The 21,339-nt window shown below is 32.8% G+C and overlaps 1 protein-coding gene across 1 annotated transcript in view; it reads left to right on the top strand.

Moving 5' to 3' along the window:
- SESTD1 (SEC14 and spectrin domain containing 1) overlaps nt 1-21,339 on the top strand; it is an 86,519-nt gene that overhangs the window by 28,102 nt on the left and 37,078 nt on the right. The window contains exons 5-6 of the mRNA XM_063111103.1: nt 19,763-19,876; nt 20,665-20,762. Of these exons, the coding sequence (XP_062967173.1) occupies nt 19,763-19,876; nt 20,665-20,762 (212 nt within the window). The remainder of the gene's footprint in view (nt 1-19,762; nt 19,877-20,664; nt 20,763-21,339) is intronic.

Here is a 21,339-nt window from a genome sequence, read left to right as displayed (position 1 = left end):
AGGAGTGGTGAGAGAGGGCATCCTTATCTTGATCCTCTTCATTCAGGATGATATCAGTGGTAGGTTTGTAGTATATGGCTTTCATTGTGATGAGATATTTCCTTTTGTGCCTAATTTGCTGAGAGCCTTTATCATGAAGAGATGTTGAATTTTCTTAAAAGCTTTTTCTACATCTATTAAAATAATCATATGGTTTTTGTCCTTGATTTTGTTAATGTGATATTGTACATTTATTGACTTGTGTATGTTGAACCATCATTGCATCCCTGGGATGAATTCCACTTAATCATGTATTGCCGTATTCTGATTGCTAATATTTTGTTGAGGATTTTTGTATCTATGTAAATCAGAGATATTGGCCTATAGTTTTCTTTTTTTGTTGTATCTTTGTCTGGTTTTGGTATCAGGGTGTTGCTGACCTCCTAGAATGAGTTTCTGAGAGTGGTCTCTATTTCAGTTTTTTTTGGAATACTTTGATGACAATTAGTATTAATTCATCTGTAAAGGTTTGGTAATTCAGCTATAAAGTCATCTGGTCCTGGGCTTTTCTTTGTTGGGAGACTGCTGATTACTGCTTCAATTTCATTACTTGTTATTGGTCATTTCTGGTTTTCTGTTTCTCTTGGTTCAGTCTTGGTAGTTTGTATGTATCCAGAAATTTATCCATTTCCTCCAGGTTTTCAAATTTGTTGGCATAGAGTTGTTTATAATAGTCTATAATGATTCTTTATATTTCTGTGGTATCAGTTGTCATGTTTCTTTTTTGTTTCTGATTTTTTTCTTATTTGGATCTTCTCTCTTCTTTTTTTTGTTAACCTAGCTGATGGTTTTGTTTATCTTCTCAAAAAACCAACTTTTTGTTTCATTAATCTTTTGTATTGTTTTTTGGGTCTCTTTCATTGTCTGCTCTGATCTTAATTATTTCTTTCTTCTTTTGGGATTGGACTGTTCTTGTTTTTATAGTTCTTTGAGGTGTAGCATTAGGTTGTTTATTTGAAGTCTTGTCTTTCTATTCTTTTGATATAAGCATTTATTGCAATAAATTTCCCTCTCAGTACTGCTTTTGCAGTATCCCACAGGTTTTGGTATAATGTGTCTTTATTTTCATTAGTTTAAAAAATTTTTTTGTTTTCCTGCTTAATTTCTTCATGCATAGGTTATTCAGGAGGCTGCTTTTTAATTTTCATGTATTTGTATAGTTTTCAGAGTTTCACTTGTTATTAATTTCCAGTTTTAATCTGTTATGGTCTGAGAAGATATTTGAAATGATTTTGATTTTTTAAAATTTTTTGAAACTTAGTATGTGACCTAATATATGGTTGATCCTGGAGAATATTCCATGTGTTTATAAAAAGAATGCATATTATGTAGTTGTTGGATGAAATGTTCTATAGACATCTGCCAGGTTCAGTTGGTTAGGGTGTAGTTTAAATCCTGTGTTTCTCTGTTGATTTGTTGCCTAGATTATATGTCTATTGCTGAGAGAGGGGTGTTAGGTCCCCCACTATTATTGTATTGGGGTTTATCTCTTTCTATAGGTTTAATTGTACTTGTCTTATGTATCTTGGTGCTCCAGTATTCGGTACATACATATTTGTGATTGTTATGTTTTCTTTCTGGATACATCCCTTTATCTTTATATAGTGGCCTTCTCTGTTTTTATGATTTTTGGTTTAAGTCTGTTTTATCTGATAAAGATAAGAATAGCTACTCCTGCTCCTTTTTGTTTTCCATTTTTGTGTGTCTGGTATATCTTTTTCCATCCTTTCACTGTTAGTCTGTGTATGTCTTTATAGGTGAGGTGAGTCTCTTATAGACAACATATAATTGGGTCTAGTTTTTTAATCCAATTAGTCAGTCTGTTTCTTTTATGTCAGGAGTTTAATCTGCTTACATGTAGGGTTGTTATTAAAAGGTATTTTCTTCTGGCATTTTATCACTTTTTTGTTTAAATATTTTAAATATCTTTTGTTCCTTTCTTCCCCTTGTATTATTCATCTTCAGTGTGTGTTGGTTTTTCGAGGTGTTAGATTTAGTTTCTTTTTCTTTCTCATTTGCATTTTTGTTTTACCAGTGGGTTTTGTTCTTTATTGTGTATTTGTGCAATTATCCCTTTTCGGGTTCTATGTGCAGGACTCCCTTGAGAATTTATTGCAGGGCTGGTTGTGTTTTAGTGAACTCCCGAGGTTTTAGTTTGTCTGGGAAATACCCTATTTCTTCCTCATTTCTGAAGAATAGCCTTGCTAGGTATAGTATTCTTGGCTGGCACTTTTTTCTTTTAGTATTTTGAATTTATCATCCCATTTTCTTCTGGCCTGTGGAGTTTCAGTTGAGAAGTCTGCTATTAGCCTGATGGGGGCTCCCTATAGTGATATGACCCTTTTCTCTTGCTGCATTTAGAATTCTCTCTTTGTCTTTGAGCTTTGCCAGTTTGACTATAATGTGTTTTGGTAAGGATTTTTTTGGATTAAATATCTTTGGGGATCTTTGAGCCACCTGGATCTGAAGGTCCGTGTATCTCCATATACCTGGGAACTTTTCCGTTGTTGTTTCATTGAATAGGTTTCAATGCCTTTTCCTTTCTACTCCCCTTCTGGAACATCCGTGATTCGTATGTTTGTATGCTTAAGTTTGTCTGCTAGCTCTCTTAGATTTTCTTCATTTTTTAAAATTCTTTTTTCTTTTTTTTTGTTCACCTCAGTTATTTCGAAGAGACCATGTTTGAGATCTGAAATTCTTTCTTCTGCTTGCTGTAACCTGCTGCTTAAACTCTTGGTTGTGTTTTTTATTTCACTGAATGAATTCTTCAGTTCCAGGAGTTTGGCTACATTCTTTTTTAAGATATTAATCTCTTTTAAATTTCCTCATTAATATATCACTCTTTGTTAATTCCTTTGAATAAGTAGAACTTTTTGTACTTAAAAAATTTTTGTCACATTATCAAGAGGAAATTTAATGAATACTAGTTAATCCTACACATTTTTGAATTAAAGTTTGAGTCTGTTTTCTATGGTATGTTATAATTATTTTTTAATGCCTGATTTGGTTTTGGTACATGAATCAGTTATCTTTCTTTTCCTAATAACATATCTCTCTGTTCCTTTCTCTCTCTCTTTCTCTTCCACTCTTTTTGTGTGAAAGTATGTCTTATTGTAGGGTAGAATGAAGCCCTAAAATGGAATATAAATCTAAACAATTTTGTCACAGTTTCCCTTCTACAACAAGTGATTCCAGTTTCCCAGTAGGAGAGTTGATACATACCATACTTTATATTGTTTAAATAAAGTGTGGAAACTTTGAAGGGTACACAGCCTCACCCCAATTCTGTAGAATATAGACCTTTAGAGTGCTTATGGAGAATCAGACCATAACGATTTATTTTGGACCTTGCCACACTATATATATTGTAGTCATTTTTATTTTCACTGGCAGCAGTGTCAATGTATTTTCGGTGTGGAGGAAAGGTTGCCAGTGTATATTAGATAAAAAAAACTTTAAGGAAGCCTAGTTTGTTCTTAAATGCGGTAGCTTGAAGTGTGTTAAAAATGTACAACGTTTTTCTTTACTTTAAAAAATTAGGCTGTAATTTACATGTAGTGAAATCCATCCATTTTAGTGTATAGTTCTGAGAATTCTGACAAAAAGAGTTAGGAAACTGCTATCACAATCAAAAAATCAGGAGACAGCCTATCACCCTCTGATTTCCCCCATGCTCTTCCATAATCTACTCCTTCTCCATCTCCAGCCCCTGACAACCACTATCTGCCTTACATCCATACTGTTTTGTCACTTTGAAAATATCATATAAGTATGAGGCATTTTAAATCTGGCTTCTTTCACATATTCATTTGAGATTCATCCAGGTTACTGCATGTATTGGTAGTTCTTTTGTATTTATTGGTGAGAAGTATTATATAGATGTATCAGTTTGTTTGTCTGTTCCCCAGTTGAGGAACATTGTGAGTTGTTTTCAGTTTTTGTGATTACAAATAAAACCACTATAAACATTCATTCAGTTTTTCTGTGATCATTAGTTTTTATTTTGAGAGGTAAAATACCTAAGAGTAGGATTGTTGAGTCATGTGATAAGTATATGTTTAACTTTATATATTGTTGTTCAGTCCCACCAGTAGGCTATGAAAGGTCCAGTTACATCCTTGTCAGCACTCGGTATTGTCAGGTTTTTATTTTTTGAGTTTTTAAAATATACCTAGTCCAGTGGGTGTGTAGAGGTTTTTCATTGTAGTTTTTATTTGCATTTTTCTAATGATTAATGATATGTCTTTTCAAGGGCTTATTTGCCATACATGTACCTTCTTTGGTGGAAAAGGAAACCTGTTTGACAATCTCTGTCTTTTCATTGCAGGATAAGACCATTTAAATTTAAAGTAATTATTTATATGATTGTATTAAAATCTACCGTCTTGCTAGATTTTATGTATTTTTTTAGTTTTATTTCTGCCTTTTGGATTGAGTATTTTTCGTGATTGCATCTTATTGCCATTATTGGCTTATAATTTATATCTGTTGATTTTTTTTAACGGCCTAGGGTTTACAGTATACCTCCTTAATTAGTAAGAGTCTTACTTTCAAATAATATACTACTTCACATGTAGTAGAAGAAGGAACATAAAACAATGTATCTTCAAAACTTCCCTCCCATTCTTGTCATACATTTTACTTTTATTGTGCTGTAAACACATAATACTATTTTTGGTATAGGCAGTCTGTTGTCCTTTACAGCAATTAAAATTTTAAAAATGAATTTTATATTTACCTTTATTTAAGCAATTTCTGTTGTTCTTCATTTCTTTTTGAAGATTCAGCATTTTGTCTGGTATCACATATTTCTTCTGCCTTAAATACTACTTTTACTGTATCTTACAGTGCAGGTCTATTGGCACTGAATTTTCTCAGCTTTTGTTTGCCTGGAAAAAATATTTCTATTTCAGTTTTGAAGACTATTTTCTTTATTTAAAGTAATAATTTTTTTTTCTGTTTTTGAAAATTATTTTCAATGGGTATAGAATTTTGTTTCATAAGCTTTTCTTTTAGCACTTTAAATTTATTTAAAAGTGCTTTCTAATTTTCATAGTTTCTGACAAGAAATGTGCTGTTGTTTGTATCTTTGGTCCTCTGTGTGTTATATGTCACTTTTTTCCCTTTGGCTCCCTTCAAGATTTTCACTTTGTTTTTGGTTTTCAGCAGTTATATTTTGTTGTCTAGATGTGTTTTATTTGGTATTTATTCTATTTGGTGTTCTCTGTATATCTTGTGTCTATGGTTTGATGTCTGCCATCAATTTTGGAAAATTCTTAGACATTTTCTTTGCAAATATTTTCTTACCCCCATTCTCTTTTTCTGTTCCTTCTGGAATTCCAATTATATGTATGTTAGATCATTTGAAAATTTCTTTCCATTCTTGGTTGCTCTTTTGTTTTTGTTTTGGTTTTCCCCCATGGTCTTTTTGTGTGTGTGTTTCAGTTTGGGTATTTTCTACTGATCCATGTTCAAGTTCACTGTTTGTTTCTTGGTTGTGTTGAGTTTGTTGATGGGGCCATTGAAAAGTTTCTTCATCTCTATTATCATGTTTTTGAGTTGTAGCATTTCCATTTGGTTCTTCCTTATAGTTTCCATCTCTTTGCTGAAATGTCCCATCTGTTCTTGCATGTTATCTTGCAGTCTCTATATCATAGTCATATTAAATTCCCTACCTGATAGTCCTAATATCTGAGTACATCTTTCTCTGGTTATGTTGTTTTCTCTGTTTCCTGACAGTGGGTTGTTTTCTTTCTTGCTTTATTATTATTATTGTTGTTGTTGTTGTTGTTGTTGATGTGCTTTGTTATTTTTTAACTGAATGTTTGACATCTTGTTTAGGAAAGTAAAGGCTGAGGTAAGCAATATTTGTTTCTGCATATGGGGCCATCTTGTCTTTTGTTAGACTTTTAGTAGTATAGGGGAAAGGTTGAGTTATTCTAGACAGAAGCTGAGTTGGCTTTAGGTTTTGTTGTTACTGTCATTTTCCTCTGTGCACACACAGGCTTCAGATCCTCTAGAGTTATTTTGTGTTGAAGGTAGGGGCTGGTTTGCCAGAGAGTTTTATTTTCGTTGTTTGTCCCATCGTTAGCTGTAGGTCTTTCCTTTGTGCCACTGCCTCAGAAAAGGTCTCTTTCTGCACTACTGGCCCTCCCTCAGCAAAAGACTTCTGTTACTTTTTACTCAGTATATGCAGAGAGGCATCCTCCATTGTTCTGATTCAGCCTCAATCTTAGGCAGGCTCTGTTTCCCTGGGTCTAGGGGCAAGGGCCCTCTTGTTGATCTTGACTCTCTGCCCCAGCTTTACGAGATTTATGACAGTTTGTGCTCATAATATATTCCTGCCCCACTTCCTCTCCTGGGCTAGAGGGTTTTTCTTTTCCTGTCCCCCAGCTGCAGCAGGCCTGAGTGTGCCCTAAGATCAGCAGGTTTTTTACCCTCCCCTCAGCTCCTTAAGGTTTTTTTCTGAGGGAAGATAGAATTGAAGAATCTGGGCTGTGCTTCATGCCTCTGCAGTAGTGACTGCTATTCCCCTCACCCAGGCATGCACTCTGAGAGAGGCTTTTTTTGAATTTCTTACCTACCTACCCCCAATATTTTTCATGAGTCTCCAGGAGGCCTGTGGAGAAGAGCCTCCAAGTGAGTCTGAATTCTTCTTGTGTCTGTGCTTTCCAGGGGTTGTATATTTTTACACTATCTCATTTTTGGCCTTTAGCTATTCTTTAGAAATTTTAGCTGAATTCTTCTAACCTGGCTTGTATCACATCTGGCATTTTCCCCACGTGAGCAAGTAAGTGCTCCAGTTCCATCTCTCCTTGAAGGTGCAGGTCTTTCCTTACATTTCATGGTAATTGGTTTTCTTGTGAACATAGCTCTCTGACAGGTTCAGAAAAGTTGTGATTTTTTCATATTATCTTGCATAATTTTTTGTGGTTGTAAGGGTTAGAGCAATGTTCTTTCCTAAGTAGAAGCCAAAGTAGAAGCCAGGGTTTGAGGGTTTTTTTGGTTGGTTTTTTTTTTCTCCTCCACTTTTATCTTGCAGCTTTTGTCATTGGTAGACTTGATTATTATGTACACTTAATGGAAGGGTGTGTGTCAGTAGTGTAAGGCAAGACAGACTAGGCTACTGAATTATATTAGGAAGGGTATTATCTTGATGGTCAAGTGGAAAACTGCATCCCAAGGAAGAGAGACAAAAGTGTAATTTGGGAACAAAGTAAAAGCTGAAGCTGGGGGGCCCAAATGTTCTCTCAAGAATCAGTACCATGGTGAGTGAGGACTTCAGTCAAGAAGTGAGGTCTGCAGCTGCTGGCCAGGGGCGTGCAGGAAATGTTGCTCTGAGAGAATGCAAAGGGCCAGTAGTTCGAAACGAAAGCTGCAAACACAGAGTAAGGAGAAGATCCCTTTAATGAGGAGCTTGTCCTCCGGCTTAAGCATAGAGATCTGCTCAGAGATGCTATGCCTAGCTGGTTGTTAATGCTATGTGAGTTAACAGTGATACCTTGCGCCCTGTAGGATAAAATAGAATAACGAGAATTCCTGTCTGCCTTGGTCTGATGTCATAGATTGCTATTTTAAAATGGAAGTTTTAAAGCTTATTGTATCAGTATATTTTCTCTTAGACAGTGAAGAGATTCAGCTTCAGTATTTTTCCAAGTAAATAAGCACTAAACACTTATTAAAAGCCTAATGTCTTAATGAAATGAGAGTAATTTCAAATGCTGGTTAATTTGCCACCAAACATATTTGACTTGAAGGGGTGGTTCATTACCAGCCATTAAATGATACTTAGAGCTATGTATAACTAAATTCAACATAGATGTTTCTTTAATTAAAAGTTATTTTCCTTGGTGCTATTTTGGATAATTTGGGCTGTTGTAATTAAGCTTGTGTTTTTTGTATATACAATATTGTAAATGTTTTAAAGTGTAACTCTGTTTTGAGTACTGGTGTTCCCATAAGCATGAATATATGTTTTACCTTATAGAAGTATTTGTAACAAATATTTATTACCAGCTGTCCACAGTGTTCATCAAAGAAACCCATAGTTGTCATTTCAGTCAAACCCTGTTCCCATAGGAATTCACATTTTTTTGCCCATCATCTGTTCTAATTTTTTTCTTCTAGGTGACCTTCATCAGCCATTGGATATTCATCTTTCACTGCTAGCCTTAGTATTTCCCCATATAGCCTTCCTGTCTCTGAAATAGGTACCTACCTATTCAGTTTTCTTCTTAGCAACTCAGACATATTCAAGTACTTTCTGTCCTTTAGCACCATCGTACCTGGTGACTTTGATAGATTTTGCTGGTTAGATGATAGAATCTGTAGTCTATCTAATGACAAGATAAAATTGAAATAGTACTGGCATTAATCTTGTCCCCAAATTGAGAGATACTAATAATCAAAAGGATCTCCACCCTCCTATTCTTTATGGTCACTCATGACAGTAAAAGTGTTATTTATTGGTAATGGTAACCAGCCACCCTTCTAAATTGCTTTCTTTTCTTATCTCTTCTTATGACTGTATCTGATCCTGTTCTTTTTTGAGGCCATGCTAATAGGTAGAATCCAGGACCACAGACTTTCTTCATGTTCCTCTGTCAAGAACACCTCAGGCTCTATCTGTTCTGATTTCTTTCCAGTTTATGCAGAAACTTATTTTCCCTTAGTGAGAAAAATACTCTTTGACAATTACAAACAGAGATACACACTGAAGTAGTATGTGTATGAACACATGTACATGCATGAATTTTTACTAAGTGCACAAATACATACAAAGACACATTTTTATTCTGGATCTTCTACACACATTCTTAGAAAAGTAAAATAAAAAATAAAACATCTGAGTGCCTGCAGAGTGTAAGGTGCAATGTTCTGTTCTTTGGGAATGTCATATTAGAAAAAGATAAGTGTTCTAGTTATACTTAGTTCTAGTTACACATAAGTGTTCTTCATTACCTAGTCTGAGAGTAAAGGAGAAACAAGTTTTGAGTATTTCTATAAGTTAGATTCCAGACTATAGAATACCTTCACAAGTGTTTTGATTAAAGACCATATTGTAAATATCTTTCTCCTCAAACTTATTGAATCATAGAATGTGCTAGTTGATACAATATTGTGGTTTATTCATTTAATTTGTCTCGTCTTGACCTCTCTAACATATATAAAATAAAGGAAAAAGTAATATTTATGTAGGACTTTACTGTTAAAAAATTTTCATGCTTTTTATTTACTTCGAAAGGACTTGGCAGAAGTCTGAAATAATTGTATATGGTTGTGATCTTTTCTTTTTTCCCCTAACATTCTGCAGTCCTACTGTTTTTTTCTGGTTACCTTTGTAATAGTCACTAGCTTTCAGATTTCATTAGGGGTGGGGAGACAGATTTGAAATTTAGATTTCTGCTTAGTAAAATGATAGCTACCAATAGGCTTTTTCTTCATAAATTTAATGGTACCCATACATATTAGAATATTCAGGGAGATAGATATTTGAAAATAGTTAATAATTATTTAGCAGAAGTCAGATGAAAATTAGAATATGATCCCCACCACACTCCTAAATTAATAAAGCTTGTATTAAGGTATAATTTTACTTAAGGTAAAATCATGATTCTCACGCAAGTATAAAAATGAGCATAATTTGAGTATATTATCTCATCGACTAATGAGGTTACCAGTAATTTGTAAGGTGTGGTTCAATGAGCACTTGAGAAATTTAGGGTTTTTATAGACATAAGATTTCCAGGTTAGTTACAAAACTAGTTATTGTTCTACAGATCCATAAATTTTAAACTTTGAGGTTATCTCTTGTTCCACTGGACAAATTTATCGATTCCACTCTACAGAAATTATTTACATTTCTTCTGGACACAATCTACAAGTTAACTTCCACCCCTACAGAGGTTGGTACCTATTGATTATTCTATAGAAAGTCAACCAAAGGTACAAGCCCCAACACTGCATGAAAGAACACCCAGTAATATCTTTTGCCTGTTTCCAAGGTTTAGGTGGTTTTTCTGACAGGTGAATTATATTTGGAGGATATTTTGTAAAATTTGAATTTGGACATTAGTAACATACTGAGCTTTATATCACTACAGAATAATAGAAACTATTTTCTGAAGTTTGATAGTTTAGTTTTTATATCAGTCTGTCTTTAAACTTTGTATTCAAAGCCAAGAACATTATTTAGTGTTTTCCTAAATCATTTTCCAAATTTTTACAGAGGACTTATATCCTTAAAGGAGAAATCATCTTTTTTAATATTACCTTTTAAAATATGTAAGCAGTATTTTTCATTTAAAATATATTACCTTGAAAACTTTTTAATACTTCTCAGTTGATTAGTTAGTGAGAGATCTGTCAGTCACTCAGATTTATCACTCAGCTAGAAATCATAACCAATATAGTGGCTTTATATATTACACATTTTCAAATGCACCATTGATCAATAATAACAAACCATAAGATTAACTGATATTTGATATATAACAACTTAATCAGGAACATAAAGGTGACAATAATAGTACAAATTTGCCTGAAAACAATTATTCCCAGATATATAAATTGTACTCATTTCATTAAAATTATTATATAGCATATCATGGTGTCTTTAGTACTTTAAAAACAATAATAAAAAAGATAATGCGTGACATAAGTCAAATTTTGTTCCTTATTTATGAAGAATAAAAGACATATTGTATATTCAGAGTTACCTACAAGGTCAGGTTCTCATATGTAATTGTTTAAAAAGAAATATAAAAATTACAAAAATAAGCCATCTGATTTTAAGTTTTCAAAATTTTGAGTATCAGGACATGAAAATAGACCCCCCTATTTTTGATGGCATAACACCATTTTTTATTGTAATCTTTATGTAGTATTAAAATCTGATACTAAAGTAGCTAATTTGATAAATGATAAATCATTCTCTGTTTTACATAACTTTTAAAATTAACTAAAGATCATTAATGTCATTTTTTAAGTGGGAAAAATCAAAATTGGTATTTTTATTTTGGTATAATATGTTATTTAAGATGGTATTATGAAGTTCACTTTAATTTAGTAGTTTAAAATATTAATCATTCAGTACCTCCTTTTTTAAAAAAACTTAAACTTACCATATACAAACTACTTTATTATGTTCTTTGAAAACTACTGTAAAATGATAAGGAGAATGTTCATGAAATTTTCATAACTGGGAAATACTGCTTTAGGGAGTCACAATGGATGAGTCTAAAGAAATGTTGGATACTTTTGGAAAATTTACTCTTTTAAATCTTTTCTGAGAAATGAAAATGTTGATTTTGTGGTTCCATCTTCTCCACAGGTAAGGAATTGTTTGATTTTTAAGAAGGTTTGCCTCTAAGCTGGACTATGGTATTTCTATTAATTAATCACTTAATTAAAATAGGTGACCTGTTAATAAATATTTGAAAAATATTTATTATTACAGAAGATAATTAAGAACTGACTACATATTGTTTAAATTAATACTATTAATATACATTTGTGGCTTTTTGTAATTTTTAATATTTTAGCTCTAATTCACAATGTTATTTTTTTATTTAATTTTTTAGTTGACATGTAATAATTGTATAATTAATGGAATACAGAGTAATACTCCAATACATGTATACTCTTTCTTATTAGTCACTAAAGATTTTGAGGGCTTTTTCTATAGCTTTGGAAAATATTTCTTTAGAATTTTCAGCCATTATGTCATTAATTCTCTGTTTGCCTATTTAGAATCATAGGATGTAAATGGATTGTACATGTGACCTAAATATGATTTTGGGGAGGGCCCTTATTTAGTAATTTTGGTTTTAATTAGATTGATGATTGATCTTTGAAGCTGGGCTTTTTTTTTTTATCTTAATTTTTTTTGTTTTTGCCAGGTACATTCCCCATAAAATAAAAATGACGCTCTGATTTGCATTGCTTTATGTTTAAACTTTTATACAGGTTTGGGATATTAATGGTCTCTTTAAGGACGGAAAGGAATATAAGAGGTCTTGCCAGTATTTTGTAACTTAAGAAACTGTTATGAAATAGAGAATTCCTAATCTTGTTTTGCCACATTGACTCTGCAATGTGTCAGTTTTTTCTGTTTTCTTCATGTTGAATGTTTGCTTTCTATTTGTTTCTGTGCTTCTCTAATTTCCAGAAATCTCCTTCTTACACAGTTTCCTTTTTTGGCATTCCAATTTTACTTCACGCCTAACCCACCAAATGGTTTCTTATTTTTGTTTGTGCATTTGAATTTGCTCTTTGTGTGAAACCACACCTTTCTGTGGTGTTGACCATCACTGCAGTGGCCTTGAATTGTCTGTTCATTCAAACTTGGTTTGTCCTCTTGGAAGCAGTTGTCTGTAATGTATATGTTGCATTCTGGCAAGTGGTGTCATTTTCCAAAGGCAAGTGGATGGTTAATCACCTTGATAAGCAGAGTGTACTTTTGCCATGCTCTGCAAGGGGGGATTCTCTTTTCCTGTTACGGATGCCACTCCTGACTTACTTTATAAAGGTGATTCTTAGGTGTATAACATTTGCACAGAGTAAGATTCTTTACTACTACTGCGAACTCTTAAATGTTCTTCCTCCCTTCATTCTTTCTCTAAAATAATGTTTCTAATAAAATTGAAAAAGTTGTTACTGTTTTGCCAGCCAACTCTGCCCTTTCTCCTCACTCTCACTCTCACCTTCTTAAGCAAAGATGAGATTATTGCCATGGAAACTGATATGTTTCTTCACAGTAGATAGTTCTCTAAATTGTTAACTTTAAATGACCGTGATTTTGAGTCTCCTGCTTGTTCAAACTATTGCTTTTTTTCCACATACATTATTTAACTATGAGACATCTTTTGGTGTTGATACAGCTCTGTATATCTACATGGTAGGCCTACTGTTTTCACTTTGAGTTGTAATCAGTGAATGTTTGAAGAATGTGGCTTCTATAAAATATTTTATAATGATGGAGAAAATGAGTTTTACATCTGTTTTGCATAAGTAAAAATATCACAACACCAGTCATCTAAGTCAACTTTTTTCTTTAAAAATAGTTTTTATTGAGGGTTACATATATATTATGTCATGAAAGAAAGTGAATCGTACAATTTACATTTAAGTTGATTTTAGGAAAAAGTTTGTAAGATAAATATTCAGATGAAAATAAACCTTTATCACATGTAACTTTTAGCTGCAAATTTTCCCTTTGGCTCATCAAATTTGAAACCTGCTTATCAATGATTTTAATGTATATAGGAACTGAAAAATATGGAAAATATATACACACACATAAACATATGGTGAGATTAACCAGAGTGGGTGGAAAAATGACAAGTGCTCTTCATTGGGCAAGACTGGTAATATATTAGAGAAAATGGCCCAAATTAAATGGATAGGATGACAGCTCATTAGAATTATGTCCTCTTGGAGTTTAAAGAGACATCGTAGGTAATTTAATACAGCTCCCTTCTTTTGTCAGACTGGGGAAATAAGCCTGCAGTGGTGCATTCCTGTAGGTTGTCTTCTACTGTACTAGGTTAGTGAATTTGTGGCAGAGCTAGAACACAGACATAGAGCGATTGGCTTTTTGTTCAGTATCTTTCCAATTGTAAAATCATGGTGTTTTTCCTAGGAAGCAGGTTTGGAAATCATTTGGCTTATTCTAGTAAAGCCTTTGGCCCTCTGTGTTGTTATGACCAAAGGGGCAACAGCATTCATGGTCTTTTCAACAAAGTTTTTAGAAACAAACCATAAAACTTTAATCTGCTTTTTGTGAAAGCATTACATAATTGTATAATATTACAGAGAGATATTGCAGAAAAATTGAATGAAAAGCTTATTTTCTTGGTAGAATCATACAAGAGCACTTCAAAAGGTTCATGGATAGTTTCATAGTATCTTTTAATTCTGTTTTTCCACAAACACCTTGAAGCACTCTCATGTCTTATTTGTCCTTGTATTCTCAGCACTGAAACACACAGCTTCTAATAAATAATGGTTCTAATGAATACATTTAGCTTCCATCAAATAATAATTGTTGAACAAATGAATAACACATCATTAAAAGTTGTTGTAATACAAGGTATATGAAGAAGACTTTTAAAAGACATTTTTTTTAGTATTTAAATAGAATATTGTGCTAAATAAGGTACGATAGAAGAGCAGAAATACCGTTCATTATATTTTACATTTTCTATTTAGTTGTCTTTTCAAGAGAGAGTGCTATGGGGGGATATTATCTTTTCAGATGTGAATTGATGCTCAATTTAGCAAGTGATTTATTTCCTCATAAAATAAATACATATTTCTTGGTTTCATTGTTAGTATATATCTAGCTAATAGATTGCTAGATATTTTTAGAGAAAGGAAAAGCTCCTTCCTGGGATTTGATTGTGTTTAATCTTCCTAGCGTGAAAGTCTCTGTGGATTCCAAAAAAGAGTGGGTGGCGGATTAAATGGTTTGTATCGCCTAACTCCACTTACTGTTTAATGTTTAACATCATGCCTGTCTCTGAGAACTAGTTGAAAGAAGTTGCATTGGAGCAAGAAGATAAAATAAAGCTCTCTGTGACAAGTGTTTCTCTAAGTGCAAACCATTTTCTGTGTTCTTTTTATTCTAAGATGTTTATTTTAAATGAGCTCCCATTATTACCTAAACAGGAAAACAGTGGAATTGAGATATGCCAAACTCCTCACACTAGAGGTAACACTGCCATTTAAAATAGGCAATTTAATACAGTTTGTTGCTATTAAGTTAGCCAAAACGTAATGTGATGTTCTATATCTTATTTTTTAAGTTTTTTAAATGAAAAAAAGAAACACATGAACTCCTTTGCTCTCCCTCTGACCTTGCTTGCTGCTTCAGAAGAGTCGCCCTTTATTCACCTCGAGGTTGAGATCTCATTGTGCTCCTGTCCATCATTCCCATTCCCCTCTTCTCTTGATTCTTTTCTGTTTTCAGTTTTTCAATATAGTGTTTGTCAGCACCACACTCTCCCAAGTGAGCTTTTATGTATGTCACCTGATAAATATGTGTACGATTTTCTTTGTTTGCAGAATATTCAGGGATAAGGTTAGAGAAATGTTCAAATTTTCAAGATAATGCCAAGTTGTTTTCCAAACAGGCATTCTCATTTATATATCCACTTGCAGCGTATAATAATTCCCTTCCACAGCCTTGCTAACACTTTGGCAGACTTCTTAAATTTTGCAGCTTATTATGGTCTTTTCTTTTCTCAAATTCTTGGTTATTAATGTTATTCTAGAATGTCTCATAAAATGAGTTGGGAGTGCTCCTGACACTTCTGTTCTTTGGAAGCCTTTGTTTAAGATTGAAATGATCTGTTCTTTGTTTTTTAAAACTCCCTTATAAACTGTCTGGGCCTGGCATTTTCTTTTTGGGAAGTTTTTTTGAAAAGAGAGATTTACATTTTTTTTTTTCATGTTTTTTTTTTTTTTTTAATGAGGAATTTTGAACACAAAAAAAGTAAACAGTACTATATTTAACTCCATGTATCCTTATACCCAGTTCCAACAGCCATCAACCCCTGGTCAATCCTACTCCATCTTTAACCCTTATCTATTTTCTCCAGTCCATAATATAATGAAGGAAATTGCAGATATATCAATTTATCTGTAGATATTTTAGTATGAGTCTCTAAAACATAAAGATTCTTTTTAAAAAAAATAACCCCATACCATTATATTGTAGTAGAAACAATTCTGTAATATCAAAGAGCAAGTTAGTTTCAAATTTCTAATTATTTGAAAAATATTATAAAATGATTTTAGTTACAAACATAAATATTATATGTAATTAATATATTTTCAGTTTTATTCATAAGCTTATATGTAATTATACACACTCATATACGTTGATTGACTGATTTGTATTAAGATCCAAATAATATTCACACATTGTGATTGGTTGAGAAGCCTTTCTTTCTTTCTTTTTTTTTGCGGGGAGGGCAGCTGGCCTGTATGAAGATCGAACCCTGATCTTGGTGAGAGACCTTTTGTATGGATATGGTTTTAAAATCTTTTTAATGATTTCTGACTGGATTGATTATTGATTTCTAGCTTAATTTTATTTTGATGATATAATGTTAGTTCCTTTGAAATTTCCGGTGGCTTTCTTTATGGATTAATATGGTCAAATTTTTAAATATTTCATGTTTGCTTGAAAAGAATATGTAATTCTCTTATTATTGGTTGTGGGATTCTGTATTCGTCCATTAAATGAACCTTTTGAATCTTTAGTTTCTCTTTCCCTTTTCTTAACCCATTTTTTTCCTCGAAGAGACGAGGTTGTTTGTCCTGTAGAGTTTCCCGTAGTCTGCATATTTCAGCAAGCATCTCTGTGATATAGTTTAACATGTCCTTCTCCCTTCTCAAAGCTCTGTATATCCATAAACTGATAGTTGGATTTAGACAGTGGTTAGATTCAGATTTGGCTTTCTTTTTCCAAGGCTATTCATTGGTGGTGACGTGTTCCTTGATCATGAGACTCCTAACAGTTGATTGTCTTCTTTTTTGTGATGTTAGGCAGCCATTGATGTTCAGTGTCTAGATCCCTTAGTCCATTAAAAATTGTAAAATAATGATCTAATTCTGTTATTCTTCATTTACTGGCTGGGATGCTTTTATAATGAGAAACTTATCCTCATTTATTATTTGTCTATCCAGTGGTACGGTTTGCATATGAAAGATGAGATAAAAGCTTATTTCTCATTATTTGCTGGTTTTCAATATAGTAAGTTTGTTCCCTAGCTGAGTCCAGTGGTGATCATTTTTTTGTATCAGTGTGAGCACATTGATTTATATATATTTAATGTTTCTATCCATGGCATTTATTATTATTATTGATGTGCAATTTGTTTTATCTTTGGCCAGTGGAAGTCATTTCAGGTCCTTTTGGCCCAACCATTGGTAGTCTTTGATAGTTTTTTTGATATCTGGATGAGAATATGTTCCAAGCTCATCATGCGTATTTCTCCAAGAAGCCCTGATTCCTTTTAATGAGAAATGGTATTTGGAGTCACATTCTGGCTGCTAGGGGTGTATATTTTTACAGGATTGGTCATTATTTCTGAACTTTTCATTGGAAAGAACTAGAAAATATACATACATGTGAGTGTGTGTGCATTCTTATTTAAGATGAAATATATAATGGAGTTTAAACTGATAAGGACCATAAGGGTAACTTTTTCTCTCCCACATCTTCCTTCCTCCCTTGCCAAAAATCCCATTTTCTTAAGGATGCTGGGGATGACAGAATTAGAATATTTCATATCACTGATTTGTTTTCCTTATCAAGTGATCTCAGAATAGCAATACTAAAACCATCACTAATGGTATGGTTACTGGAAATGAAAAGAATCTAATGACTCACTTTACTTCATTGATTTTAAGTATTTTTTTTCTCATGTCATTCTTGACAGTTCTTTATGGGAATATGTCTACTTCTAAATTTGCATAGTTATTGGCACAAAATTGTCCTGTATCCTTATTATCTTTTAAACCACTGCTGTCAATGTAGTTGTGTTTATTTTTTTTTTCATTCTTACCATTATTTATTTTTGTCTTTCTTTCTTGCTTGCTTTATATTATCAGAAGTTGGTTGATTTCATTAGACTTTTCAAGGAACAACTTTTGGCTTTTTTGAGCTGCTGTAATACCTTTATTTTATATTTCATCAATTTCTTATTTCCCACCTCCTTCCATCTATTTTCCTTGGATTTATTCCATCTTCTTCCTTCCCTGCCTTAGGTGGGTCACTTAACTCATTCACCAGCCTTTCTTTCCTAGTATAAATATTTAAGGCTATTAATTTCCATTTCATGTATTGTTATCAATAGCAGTTTGCTGTAATCTCTAGTTTGATACGGTCCATTTTCTCTGATAGATTTATGAATTTTTGATATAGTTTTGGTATCTTTCTGAGGATGACTTTTCCCCTTTTAGCAAAGCAGTCTTGGTAATTTCCTTTCATTTATTGTTTATAACTTCATATATAGTATGGATATAACTAGTTTTGCATATTGGGTATGTTTCTGAATATTTCTTTTTATCTTTCTTTTTCTGGTAGTTCCTCCACAAGCCCTCATTAATTATTTTTCTTTTCTTTTTTTTAAAGTGAGTTTTGTGGTTTTGTTTGTTTATTTATTTTAAACTGGAAAAATTTTTATTTTATTTCATTTTATTTTATTTTATTAATATTATTTTTTTACATTCTATGATGTCGTTGCAGAGCAGTTGGGAGGGAAAGGGAGAGGGGAAAGGGGAAGGAAATGGGATGGAAGAAAGGAGAGATTGAGGCCAGTGGCACCCCCCACATTCCCACAGGGGAGACCAGGAGGCTTTTGGCAGTGGCTTGGCCATTGCTAGGCTGGATGCAGATGTCAGGGGAGTGTGGCAAAAGCCCTCGCCTCCCACCACCTCAGCTTGGGAATGTGGGGCCTTACTTACTGCGGCTTGGTGGTCATTGCTGGGCTGGTTTCTTGTGTTGGGGGGGTGCGACTGAGGCCCTTGGCCCCCCACCACCCTGGCTGGGGAGAGCCTGGGGTGCTTCCTGTGGTGGCTCGGTGGTTGTTGCTGGGTTAGAACTTTATTTTTGAGTACACCCTCTGCTTCTTGTGGCATGGGGGAACAACTACCATATCAAGAAAGCCTTATAAAGTCAGTTTATTGAGGTATAATTTACCTAAAGTAAAATTCATACCTTAGCATACAGTTTTAAAAGATTTGACAAGCAAATGGTAGTCATATAATCTTCACCACAATCAAGATACAGAAGAGTTCCATCATCCCCCAAAAGCTGCTCATGTGCTCTGTAGACACCCCTTCCACCATTTTCTCTATGGTGCCTGTCTTTTCTTCAGCTTCAGACTCATTGGTTTTCCTGTGACATCAGCTCTCTGAAGAGTTCTAAAAGAATTATATTTTTGTAGATTACCTGGCTTTTGTTATTGTTAGGGTAGGAATGATGTTCTTTCCATCTGGACACATCAAATTTTCATGTATCATTTTGCATTAACATTACTATCTGAATATCTTTCCCCCACAGGTGTGCTTTTTTTTTTTTATGTTCATGTGTATCTTCATTGAAATTTTATTCAGTTCTACAGTGGTTTCTTGGTACTTATATAGGTATTCATAAGTTTATGAATTCTTTGACTTTTTCTCCAATTTTTAGTTCTAATTTTCAAATTAAATATTTGCATATGTTACCCTGAGTTTTACTGTACTACTAAAGGACTTGATTTCTTCAGAAACCTAAGGAACATTAGAGAAACTTTAAAAGTGTAATTTTTTGGTTGCCAGATGTGTTATTAATTTGTGCTTATCATTTTAGTGTATCTAGCTAATTTTAAGGTAATATGGAAATTCTTTGCTTGATTACATCATTGTATTGAGGAATTGATTTTTATTACTAAGAAATTATTAATATTGACGACATATTTTTTGAAAATACTTCTATTGAGCTGCTAGTATTTCTTGTTTTGTTTTTTGTTTTTGAATATGGTATTCAAATCGTTTTTGATAGATTATTTTTTAGCAAATATTCACAATTTATTGAATTTATTTTAAATGTTCTATTAACTAAATAAATGATAATGTGTCATTATTTTGGGAAAATATTGCACACCTTAACCTAATTCATGGACTTTAATAGTGGTTTACTAAAATGTTTCTTTTCTTTTTCCCTTTATAGGTTATTTTAGTGTCTGCCAATAAATTGACTCGTTATATAGAACCATGCCAGTTAACAGAGGATTTTGGTGGGAGTCTCACCTATGATCACATGGACTGGTTAAATAAGAGGCTGGTTGGTATATTATGAGATAAAATATTATTGCATATCGATAAGACATATTTTAATAACGTTATCTCTTTAATGAACTGAAAATGGAGATTGTTTTCCTTTTTATAAAAATGGAGAAATACAGTACATGCCACATTATATTATAGCACAATGTTTAAGGACAAATATTCTGGGCCAGACTTACTTGATTAGAATCCTGATGCTAGTTGCTAGGTATATGACTTTCAGCAATGTATTTAATTTCTCCTTACCTTGCTTTCCACATCTCTAATATGATAACAATAATAGTACCTACCTTGTGGCATTGTGGGTAAGGTGAATTGAATGTACATACAAAGCACCTGACATAATAGCAGTATACAAGTGTTAGCTATTACTATTGTCATTAGTAGAATTAGTGAAAGTTGTAATATGGATTGGTGATAGAATAACATAAATGTTCTATAACTTGAATTAGAGGCTTAGAACTAGTGTAAACATTTATGCAGTTACAGCACATATTTTTCAAAGAAACATAGGAATAAAAATAAACTTGTCTGAATGGAGAATGAAAATAATTTCTTAATGTATTTAAATTTTTTAAATTTCTTATACATTGAAACCGTTCATTATTTTAGGAAACAGTTTTGTCTTCTCGTGTACTTTGTGCTCTCGTGGTTGAATTGCACTAAGTGACTTCCAGGGAAGAAAAGGGAATCCTTGCTGGCTAATTCTATTGCTCATTGAAAATCCTTATAACATATTAATTTTTAAGATTATTCTTAGTATGTTAATAAAATCTTATATTGTAGGTTTTTGAAAAGTTTACAAAGGAATCTACATCATTATTAGATGAACTTGCCTTGATTAACAATGGAAGTGATAAAGGAAATCAGCAAGAGAATGAAAGGTAGGTGGCTAGTGGCATACAATTATATCCTTGCAAAGCTATGATTAATCTGATACCTCTGTGGTTAATGCAAGCTAAAAGAACCACAGTAAACAAATCTCCATTCAATCAAAATTGACTTATAGTATTCATGAGAATTTGCTTTACATATAAAATGTATTGATTTGAATCAAAGTTTCTTTACAAAAGCCTTTTTTTAAATGAATAGTAATGTATTTACCTTTTTCTGACACTGTAAAGTGTTCGATTCCAAGAACATATTTTCAGAATGAAACAATTTTCCACCTTTTTAGAATTTTACTCTTTACTGGTAAAGAATATGAAAAAGGTTCCAGCTTGAAATATAAATGATTATAATCTTATTTAAATTCATTAGCACTTAAATGCCTAGCTTGTAGAACTTCCTCTACAAGCTGTCATTGTAAAATATGTGATATTTGTGAATTCAACTTGGGAAATTTAGTGTTTTATGACACTGGATGAAGTAATAGTTGAGTTGTATTATGTATATATAACTACCTAGATTTATCATTTTAACAAATTTCTTTTGAACTTTTTAACCTTGTCAATTTTCATT

Source organism: Cynocephalus volans, chromosome 1 (genome assembly GCF_027409185.1).
Source record: "Cynocephalus volans isolate mCynVol1 chromosome 1, mCynVol1.pri, whole genome shotgun sequence".
Lineage (NCBI taxonomy): Eukaryota > Metazoa > Chordata > Mammalia > Dermoptera > Cynocephalidae > Cynocephalus > Cynocephalus volans.
The sequence above is the reverse complement of the archived record's forward strand: the minus strand, read 5'-3'. Positions and strand labels throughout refer to the sequence as shown.